The 10,290-nt window shown below is 67.0% G+C and overlaps 1 protein-coding gene and 1 long non-coding RNA gene across 2 annotated transcripts; one reads left to right on the plus strand and one right to left on the minus strand.

Annotated features, from left to right (window-relative positions):
• Nucleotides 1-1,440: 1,440 nt before the first annotated feature.
• Nucleotides 1,441-5,624, minus strand: LOC136791407 (uncharacterized). The gene is made up of 2 exons (XR_010833379.1): nt 3,876-5,624; nt 1,441-2,093 (listed from the first exon to the last, which is right to left on the minus strand). It is a non-coding gene; the product is annotated as an uncharacterized lncRNA (long non-coding RNA).
• A 249-nt stretch (nt 5,625-5,873) lies between these two features.
• Nucleotides 5,874-7,675, plus strand: GADD45A (growth arrest and DNA damage inducible alpha). The gene is made up of 4 exons (XM_048062204.2): nt 5,874-6,057; nt 6,158-6,259; nt 6,505-6,718; nt 6,897-7,675. Exons 1-4 carry the CDS (start codon nt 6,014-6,016, stop codon nt 7,008-7,010), a joined length of 474 nt encoding a protein of 157 aa, XP_047918161.1. The 5' UTR covers nt 5,874-6,013; the 3' UTR covers nt 7,011-7,675.
• The last annotated feature ends 2,615 nt before the right edge of the window (nt 7,676-10,290 follow it).

Consider the following 10,290-nt stretch of genomic DNA (forward strand, 5'->3'; position numbering starts at 1 on the left):
AGCCCGGGGCTGTTGTCGCATGTTCAGCTCCGGTGGCAGCTCCCAGGGCTTCCTCCCTGCTCCTGCTCCTCCCTGTCCCCATCCCCTGCCCTGCACCACGGGCCCGGCTCCCCTGGCCGCAGCGGCTGGGCAGAGGGCCCCGTCCCACGGGCAGGGAGCTCACGGGGGGCTGAAGCATGCGGGAGGTGTCCCGGGGGGTCGGTCACTGCCCGCTTTGGGACGCGCTGCCCGGGGGCACGCGCCGGCGGCACCGCCCGGCCTGGGCTCAGGCATGCTGCGGAGAAATCCTGAGCATCCTCAGCTCCTGCCCGAGTGGTGCAGCCTTTGGCTGGCACCCCGCCACCCTCCTGCTCACCGCCAGACCCTGCGTGCACACGAGATGAGTGAGAGAGAGACGCTCTGCCCAGCCCAGGCCCTGCAGCGAGACCTCCGACACCTCCCCGCGCCGTGGCTTCCACCCGCCGTGCTTGCTGCCCTTCTTTGCCCTGCCCCAGCGCCCGCGTCCCGTGGGGGCAGCGCTGCTGGGACGGATAAAGCGGCACAGGGGCTGCCGGCTGCGATAAGCGCGGTGCCGGAGGCCGAGGTCCCGGTTCACGGCGCGGGGCGTCGCGCTGCGATAACGGGGCACGTGTCCCGGCCAGCCCCCGTGGCTGCAGGGGGTGCGGGGGGGGGAACACGCCTCGGCGCAGCCTGACCACAAACGTCTCCAGAGACAGATTTCGAGGCCCGGAAGAAAGACGGGAGGATTCAGACGGATGGGGTTGGGCGCGTCCCCGTCCCCGATGCACGGCTGGGACACCGGCGTGCCCAGCGCCGCGCCCGCTCGGCAACCCGGGCACCTCTCTGCCGGCCCGCACGCGTGTGAAAACGGAGAGGGAAAAAGAAAAAAAAAAAAAAGCATTTGCATTCACCGTGGGCGTGCTGCACACCCAAATCCCCGCCTGTGAATCGCTTCGAGTGCCGCTGATGAAAGAGGCGCAGAACAAAGTGCTATTAGCAGCTTGGCTGCGGCAGGCGGCTACGTGGGGAGCGGCACCCGCGCCGGGCCAGCCGCCGTGCCGCGGGGAACGGCCGCATCCTGCCCACCCCTCGGCACCCACCCTGCCCGGCTCCTCCAGCCCCGCGGCACCTTTCCTAAAGGGATCTCCTCTTACCGGGCCTCAGAGGGGACGATCAGCTCACAGCCGGCCCTCGTGCAGCGCTTAAACCCAGGGCCGTTCGGTGCCAGCACCATCCCCGGCTCCCGAGCAGCCCTGCAGAGCATCCCCCCATCGCCGGCCTGCCTTCCTGCCGCTGCTCCCGTGCAGGTGCGAAACCAACACGTGCGTGGTGTGCTGGGTCAGGTGTCGTATATTCGGGGGTATTGTTTCATACCCATGTTCTTCACAGCGTCTTGTTGTGCATATCATATATAATTATTACTATATTATACAATATAAGTATGCTATGCGTGTATATCATTTATACATAGCTATAAATATATCGAATACATCTGTATAAACACATACAGTTCAATAACAGCTCCCCAGGCGGACCAGCACCCTGCGCCCAGCTGGCAGATGGGAAAGGCCGGACCCCAAAATGGGATTCCCATGGAAAAGAGGAGCCCACGGCCCGGCTCTGCGGTGCCAGCACTGCCGGGCCACGCGGGGGGCCTGTCGCAGCCGCTCTTCCCCGTGCCCGGCCCCGCTGCCTGGGCGGTGTGCGGCAGCCCCCAGAAAGGGCCCAAAAGGAGCGAGGAATTGTTCGAAGCGCCCGTCCGCCCCGCCGCGAGGGCGGGCAGAGCCGCGCGGCCCGAGCGGTGCCGGCGGCAGGAGCAGGCAGGGCATCTCTGCCGCCCGGAGCCTGCTGGTGAGCGGAAGAAAGGGGCAAAAATCCGCCGGTGAATGGGCTGCTGGAAGGTGCCGGCAGCTCCCACGGGACGGGACAATAAAAACCAGCGGGGCCGCCTGCCGCGGGCTCCACGTGCGAGCAGCCCTGAGCGCGACGGCCGGCGAGGGATCGGGTTGGGGAGGCTGCTCGGGGAAAGGGGGGGAGCCTCCAGCACCCCGCACCCGGAGCGGCGGCGCTGCCTTTCTTCGTACAAGCATATTCTACAAAAAATAAATAATAATAATAATAATAATAATAATAATAATAATAATAATAATAATGGTATAACAACCATCTTACGGCGCTCGTTAGGACGTTGTGCGCACTGAGCGGGGTTCAGACCCCGGCAGCCTTGATGCTGCTGAGAAAGGCAGGGGGAAGGGGGCCAGGGGCTGACCCCAAGCCCTGCTCCCGGCCCCCCCCCCCGGCCCAGGGGCAGCGTCCGGCCGCCAGGGGGGGCCCACGGGCGGCGGGGGCCCGGGGCCGGGCGGCGCTGGGGGGAGCCGGGAGGTCCCCGGGGACCGGCAGGGGATGGGGGGCCTGGGGGGGGGGGGGGGGTCCGGAGCCGCCCGGGGGGGTCCTGCTGGGCCGGGGGGGGGCCGGAGGGACCCCGAGGTGCTCCCTGCGCAGAGCATCCTGCTGTGCTGCGGGGTGCTGAGCCCCTGCCTGGAGGGATGCTGCGGGGGGAGGGATGCCAAGGGCCTCCCGCCTGCCGGGGGTAAATCGGGAATTCAGCAGGAGCCGGGTGTGAGGCACCCCCGGGGGCCCCCCTGCGCTCCCCATTCCCTGGGGATTTGCTCTGCAGGTGCAGGGCCCGGCACAGCCGTCACCAGCCCCGGGGCTGCCGGTGAGGAACCAGGCCCTCAAACACAGCCCGGGGGCGAAGCCCCCTCCTCGCTCGGGACTTTGCCCCCTCCATACCCGGCACTTCGCCCTCTCCATGCTCAGGACTTTGCCCCCTCCATACCCAGGACTTTGCCTTCTCCACGCTCAGGACTTTGTCCCCCCCAGCGCACGCTCCCTGGCCCCCAGCACACCAGTGCTGCTCAGAAGCACAGCTTCGTTGTGCCTCGGCTTGCCGGGACGAGCTCCCCAAATCCCTGCGCCCACCCCCCTGGACAAGTGCCGGTGCCGCGGGTCGGGACAGAGCCGAGCGTCCCGTGCGGAGGGGACCCGGCAAAGCCCTCCCAGCACCCCACAATCCGCCCAGCACCCACGCAGCACACTCTGGTTGCTGGGTTTGCCGCATCAGCCGTTTCATCGCCTCCCCGGCCTGCTGCCAGCGGGGCCAGGAGCTGCTGACCCTGCGGGGCAGGACCCGTCCCGTGCCCCGTCCCGCGCCCCCCGGCCCTGCCCGGCTCCGCTCGGGGGCCGCGGCGCTGGGAGCGGTGCTGCAGGGCTAACAAAGCGGCGCGGGGCCGGGGGGGCAGCCGGGGAACGTGCGAGCTGGTGTTTGCTTTGCAGGAGCTTTGCAGCGCTAAGGCAGGGCGCGCGGCCCCGCGGAGCGAGCGCCGCTGGGGCTTTTTGGTGCTCAGCGTGTGGGCAGCACGGTTCCGTGACGGTGGCCAAAACCCCAAGCCCAGGGCCCTCACGGAGCCGGGGCTGGGGGAAACGGGAGCTCAGCGGGGCGGGTGAGAGGTGCTGGGGGACGCGGCCCCACGCAGGACGGCAGCGAGGCAGGGACCGGGGGGCGGATGGGGACATTGCTGCAAAACGGGGCCAGGAGAGCGCAGGGGCCAGCAAGGAGCCGGGTGGAGAGGGAGCTGCAGGGGCAGGGGGCAGCCCGGGGCAGGGGATGTTCGGTGCGGACGTGGTCAGCTCGGGGCCAACGCAAACCCGTCGGGTGGCATCCCAGCCTGGGGCTGGGGCAGAGGGCAGGCCGGGCAGAGGGATGCTTCTGTGGATATTTTGCAGATGTGGGTGAGTAATGAGGAATCACTTCCCTTGCTGTGAGCAAACTAGCCTGATTTTCTTGTCCTTGCCCGGCATTCAGGATTATTTACCTGCCAGCCTCGTCCTTCCCTGCAGGCCTGGCGCCGAGCGGCTGCGTGCGGGTGCGCATCCCACCACGGCCGCCCTTCCCCAGCAGAGCCGCGGTCTCGGGCTGTGCCGTGCCAGCCAGGACACAGCGGGAGCAGGGTCAACCCGTGAGCCCCTCTCCCTGCCTTTTGCGCAGCTCGCTTCCAGCCGGAGCAGCTCGGGGACGGTGCAGAGCAGCTCGGGGTGCCAGCCGCTGGCGCTGCTCCCACCGCTCCCGTTCGTTTGGCGAGGCCGGGCCACGGGTGGCATCTCACCGACGCTGTTTGATCTTTGGTCTCGTTCCCAAAAACTTAAACAACTCGAGGCTTTGACGTGCGGGGCACCTGTCCCGTGCTGGTACAGCACCTCCTCCTGCAGCACCGTGCGTGCAGCACCCGACAGGCGCGGGCACAGGACCCCGAGCAGGCCTCTTGCCGACCGCCCCGCACCGCCAGAGCTACCCAGGGCCGGGGAAACACGGCCCAGGGGCACGGGGCTGGGGCCTCTCCTGCTGCCGGGGAGCCGCCCGCGGACCAGCGCTGCACGGCCCCGGCGCTGCACAGCCCAGCACCTGCCCCAGCAGGGGCGAGGCAGGGACCTGCCTGCCTCCAGCCGGGAGAACTGGAAAAGGAAACAGTCCCCGGGCACTGCCGGCGGTCAGGGAGCTGCTGATACCCGGCGAGAGATCCAACCGGCCCCAGCTGCTTTTCGGTTCCCTCCCAGACAGATTGAGCTGCGCCGGAGCCGCACCGACAGCCCGTCTGCGGGTATAATCTGATCTGCGGCGAGCTCTGGGGCTCTGGTTGCTATTAGAGATAGGGCAAATGAAGCGGACTTAATTCGGAGGCCACCAAACAAAGCTCCCACCTGTTGCGCCGGGGCCTTGCCATCTGCCGCCCCCACCTGAGCGCTTCTCCCGCACGCCCCAGGGGTCGGGCAGCACCGCGGGATGTGGGGCACCGGGAGCCACCCAGGGCTGACCTTCGGGCACCCTCCTGGCAATCCCCAAAGGGATTTGGCAGCGTCTGCCCCCAGGGCTCTGCGTTTGGCCGTGCAGAGCCCTTTCAGAGCCGGGCTTTATGCCCTGAAAGGTTGGTGAAGTGATGGCAGGCAGCGTGCCCAGTGCTCAGCATCACCCGGTGCTGAGCATCCCCCAGTGCTGAGCATAACCCAGAGCTGAGCATCACCCAGCGCTGAGCATCACCCGGTGCTGAGCTGAGCATTGCCCAGAGCTGAGCATCACCTGGTGCTGAGCATCCCCCAGCGCTGAGCATCCCCCAGAGCTGAGCATCACCTGGTGCTGAGCATATCCCAGCCCCTGAGCATTGCCCAGAGCTGAGCATCCCCCAGCCGGGTGCCGGGGTCACGAGCCCAGCTCCTCAGCCTTGCCCAGGCACCCCTCTGGGAAACGGGCGCCCAGCAGCAGCCGCGGAGCAGGGCTGCGAGCTGCCCCCGCAGCACCCACTGCCAAAAACCTGGTGAGGGCTCTGCGGGGCTGAGCCGCAAGGGGCAAGCTCTGGGCAGCTGCGGGGAGCGCAGGCCGGGAGGAGGAGGAGGAGGAGGAGGAGGAGGAGGAGGAAGGCTCCCGGGTGCAGGACCCGGTGGCACCGGGCAGCAGTGGGGAGCCCGTGGCGCGCTGCCCCGTGATGGCGCGCCGGAGGCCCCGCCCCCTTTCCCGCAAACCACGCCCCTCTCGCCAAACCCCGCCCCCTCCCCGCAGACCACGCCCCCCCTCCCCCCTCACCCAATCAGCGGCGGCGGCCCCTCCGGTTCCCGTGGCAGCCGGGCGGCAGCGCGGGGTTCGCTTTGGGGGGGAAAGGCGAGAGGCGGTCGGGGCGGGTGGTGGCGGCGGTGGTGGTGCTGGGGGCGTGGCCTCATTTGCATGAACCAATGGCGCGCGCGCATGCAAATGAGGGCGGCGCGGGTTGGCGGGGCGCGGGCAGGACAACGCCCGCGGGGCGCCTTTGTCCGCAGAGGCGGCGGCGGCGCGCGGCGAGCGGGGACCGGGAGCGGGGCCGGGGACGGGCGGGGCGGGGCGGGGGCGGCCGGGAGCGGCCCCGGGGCTGGCGGCGGTGGCGGAGCAGCAGCAGCAGCTCCCGTGCCCTGCTGCCCTGGCCGCACTATGACTCTGGAGGAGCTGCCTGGCGAGCACCGCGCGGCCGGCAGGTAGGGACCGGGGGGGGTGCAAGGGGGTGTGTGGGCGTGTGTGTCCCCCCGGTGCTGGCGGTGCCCCTTCCCGGTGCTAACGGCGTGTGCCCGCCCGCAGGATGGAGCAGGCGGGGGACGCGCTGGAGGAGGTGCTGAGCAAGGCGCTGAGCCAGCGGAGCCTCACCCTGGGCGTCTACGAGGCGGCTAAGCTGCTCAACGTGTGAGTGCTTCCCCCCCCCCTCCCCCCCCCCGGTGCTCCCGGTGACCCCCCCCCCACACCGGTTTTCCCGGTAACATTCCTGGTGACCCCCCCCCCGTGCTCCTGGTGACCCCCCCGGTGACGCCAGTAACCCCCCCGGTGCTCCCAGTAACCCCCCGGTGACCCCCCCCCGGTGCTCCCCCCCCCCGGTGCTCCCGGTGCTCCCCCCCCCCCCCCGGTGCCGCTGACCGCGGTGTCCCCCGCAGGGACCCGGACAACGTGGTGCTGTGCCTGCTGGCGGCGGACGAGGAAGAAGCCGGCGACGCGGCGCTGCAGATCCACTTCACCCTGATCCAGGCTTTCTGCTGCGAGAACGACATCAACATCCTGCGGGTCAGCAACCCGGCCCGCCTGGCGCAGCTCCTGCTGCCCCACACCGGCACCGAGCCCCCCACCGACCTCCACTGCGTCCTGGTCACGGTGAGATGAAGCCTGGGTCCCGGGGAGGCTCCCGAGGCCGAGCCGTCGGCGTACGCCGACGGCTCGGCCTCGGGAGCCTCCCCGGGACCTTCCCAGGACCTTGGTGGTGCTATCGCCTGGATTTCGGGTTGCATTCCCCGCGCTGACCCGTCCCTCTTCCCCTTCTTCTCTTTTCCAGAACCCCCACGCGTCCCAGTGGAAGGACCCGGCGCTGAGTCAGCTCATGTGCTTCTGCCGGGAGCGGCGCTACGCCGACCAGTGGGTGCCGGTCATCAACCTCCCCGAGCGGTGACGGCGCCGCGCCGGGCTCGGTGGGACGCTTTCCGTGCTTTCGCACTTAGCTCAGGAAGGAAACTCCCCCTGCCCTCGCGCGAGGATGCCGGGGAAGGGGAGGAGGGGGGGGGGAAAAAGGGCAAAAAAAAAAAAAAAAAATCCAAAAAAAAAAAAAAAAAGAGGGGGTGGACTCGCCTTGCGTGGGACGGAGGCCGAGCGACGCGGCCGGGAAGCGAAGGGAAGGAGCCTGGGAGCGGCGCGGGAGGAGCCGGAGCCTGCCCCAGGAGCGAGGACGCCGCCGAACGCCCCCCGAGGTTTCTTAAAGCGCGACTTGCCGGTTCTGGTTCAACTCTCCGAAGAGCTCAAAGGTTAATCGACACGCTTTACAGCCGACTTTTTAGCGTATTTTGGGCTGTTGAGTCTCGAGTTTTTAATGCTAAGATATATAGTAAGTTATTTTATGATATTGATTTAAAAGAAAAAAAGTTATTTATACTCCGCGGTCTCCTAAGCAGACACCCCTGGAGCGGTTGGTCCTGGCCAACCCCACCTTGTAACAGGCGGCTGGTGAGAGCAGCTGCCCTACTGTCATTGTCTGGAAGTGGATAATGCTTTGTTTTGGGGGTGTTTTTCTTTTTTTTTTGTTGTTGCTGTTTTTGAAATAAAGTTGACTCTCGGATCCTCTGCGCTGTTTCGTGGCCTTCGCTCGCTCGGCAGCGCCCCGTCCCCGGGGCTCGGCGGGCGGCCGCGGTCCTGTTGCACTGGTCCTGGAATGGCACCTGGGCTCCTGCCTCGCCCCTCCCAAAACCAGCAAACGCAAAAGCAGCCGGCGTGCTGCAGGAAATGTTGGGTATTTTTTCTTCAAGGCCGCCACTTAAAAGCATAGTTTGAACGCCAGGAAGCGTTTGGGACGCTCTGAAAGCCCTGCGGGGGTTGAGTCTTCTCGAAAATGGGGGAAAGGCGGCTTCTTTTTGCAGGAACCCTTCGCCCGCTGTGCTCCCGGCGCTGCTGCCGTCAGCCCCAGCGCCTGCGCGGCGCAGCACGCCCCGCCAGCTGCGAGCCCCTTTCTTCCCTGCTGGCTTCGTTCCCCGCGCCTCGCCAGAGCCGGGCGGGGAGGGCAGGAGGCACGCAGGGCCCCCGCCAGCAGCTGCTTTCATTCTTGTTGTCGCACGCCACACAAAGCCGAGCTCCGCAGGGCACAAATCCCTGCTCCTGGCCCCAGAGGAGCCGGACAGCTGACGGCGGTGCCGCTGCCGCAGGTGCCGGCAGAGCAGCGCCCACGCTCTGCCCGCGGCCGAGGCGGGAGGCTGCGGGGACACCGGTGACCTAAATAGCGGCTGCTGAGATGCCCTGGTTTCTGCAGCCCCGGCGCGGGCTGTCTTGGGGTGCTGGGACACCGACCCTACGTGATTTTCTCCCTGGTCCAGGCGCTGGGAACAGCCCCTGCACCCTCCGTGCGGCCGCGCAGCTCGGGTCCGGCTGGGGCACCGCCGCCGCTGCGCCAAACGGGAGCTTTCTGAGCTCGTTATTTTTTAGCTTTGTTTTTACGGCGCGTGGCCGGCGTCAGCGCTTCTAAAGCGAACGTGCCCCCGGCGCTGAGCCCGGGCTGCCCCCTCCGCGTGCACGCGTTCAGACAGCCCCCTCCTGGCGCGTGTTGCTTGGGGAGCGCAAATTTGGGTACCGGGGAAAAAACATTGGACCACAAGTACCTGGCGGCACAAGGCCAGGCCTTTCTTTTATCCTCCCCTGCCAGGCCAAGCAGAGGCTGCTGCTCAGTGCCAGCCCCGTAGCAGGGGGCAGTTCAGGCCCTGCTTTCATAAACCCAGTAACAGCGAGACACACATGAAACTTAAGGCTTTTTGCTTCCGAAGAGCCTCCTTTTCTGGCCTCGTAACAAACACCGGACCTTTGACTCAAAACCAAAACGCGTCAATACAAGAGGGGGGGGCGTCCAAGTGAAATCCGATCAGCTGGGCACAGCAAAGAAACAAAAGGAAAGACGACCCCCCCACCCAAAAAAAAAGAACCACAGCTTTACCAAGGCTCTGTAAAACATCTGTTTTTTAAAAAAATAAAACCAGAGCAGCCGCAGTGGAGTCACCCCACTGGAGCAGGGCGCTCCCGGGGCTGTGACCCCAGGGCTCCGCTGTGCCGACAGCCGCGCGCGGCCAGGCCGCAGCCCAGAGCCCTGCCGGGAGGGGGGCAGCCGCCTTCCTCCCCTCCGGCCCCAGCACTTGGACCCGTACAGGGCCGCGCCGAAAGGCACGAGGGGGCAGAGATTCGCACGCAAGCAGCAGCGCCCCTGAGGCACCCGCAGGGGTTCCCCCGGTCCCGTCCGGGGGCTGCAGCCCTGCCCCGGCCCCGTGCCCCCGGCACCCCGAGCCAGCGACGGGCGCGCGCGTGCGAAGGTGCAATGCTCAGGGACGGCGGAGGGGAACGGCCAGCAGCGAGAGGCTGGACGAGCAGAGGGAGCAGGAGTATTTGAGAGGCTCGCTGAGAAATACGGAGAAAAAACAGCGACCCAGCTGGCTCCTTGGCCTGCGGGGCAGGGGACCGACCGCACACGCTGGGGTGGCAGCGGGGTCCCCCCGACAGCAGAGCCTCGAGGTGGGAGCGCCGAGAGGCAGGGCCGTGGTGCGTTGGGCCCAGCCAGCCGCTGAGAGCCGCCGGCAGCACCTATCCTACCTCCAGAAACCCCCGGCTGCTGTCCAAGGCAATGGTTTCGTCTCTCCTTTTTCGTTGCACCGATGAAGAGTCCGTGTTCCTTCAGGATCGTACAATTCCTGTTCCTTCACTGGAGTATTTACACCAAAAGAGCAAAGTTACAAGTGGAGACAGAGCCGCGGGAGGCCATACGCCCCCCGCGTACTGCAGGTAAAAACACAGGGGTTACCCAAACAGCTGCACCGTGAATCGCCAGGAGCGGCCACCCGCGTGCCGCTGGGCTAGCTGTCCCTCCCAGGCGGTCTGCCCGGACTGAGAAGCACCTGAAGGAAAACCTGCGCCGCGCTGCTAACCCCACGCCTCTGACCGGCGACGCATCGCGCCCACATACCCTCTTCCAACGTGTAAGCAAGAACGAAGGAGATGCTGAGAGAAATCCTCGCCCCAGAGCTGCAAAGAGTTCAGAATTGTACGAAGAGGCAGAAAAACGCACCTCGCGGGGAACGGGTCCGTAGGGCGCGATGGATTTCCCGCAGGCAGGGGCACCCACGGCCAGCAGCCCCCCGGGGAGCCCCGTGGGCGGCCGGGGCAGGGCACGGGAAACGCTGGGGATCCGCGTGCGAGCAGTAACTGAG

This window comes from Anser cygnoides, chromosome 8 (genome assembly GCF_040182565.1).
Source record: "Anser cygnoides isolate HZ-2024a breed goose chromosome 8, Taihu_goose_T2T_genome, whole genome shotgun sequence".
Lineage (NCBI taxonomy): Eukaryota > Metazoa > Chordata > Aves > Anseriformes > Anatidae > Anser > Anser cygnoides.

Coding starts and splice junctions, on each gene's coding strand:
- GADD45A (XM_048062204.2), top strand. CDS start 6,014: ATGACTCTGGAGGAGCTGCCTGGCGAGCACCGCGCGGCCGGCAG. Junction 6,058..6,157: donor GAGCACCGCGCGGCCGGCAG/GTAGGGACCGGG, acceptor GCCCGCCCGCAG/GATGGAGCAGGCGGGGGACG. Junction 6,260..6,504: donor GCGGCTAAGCTGCTCAACGT/GTGAGTGCTTCC, acceptor TGTCCCCCGCAG/GGACCCGGACAACGTGGTGC.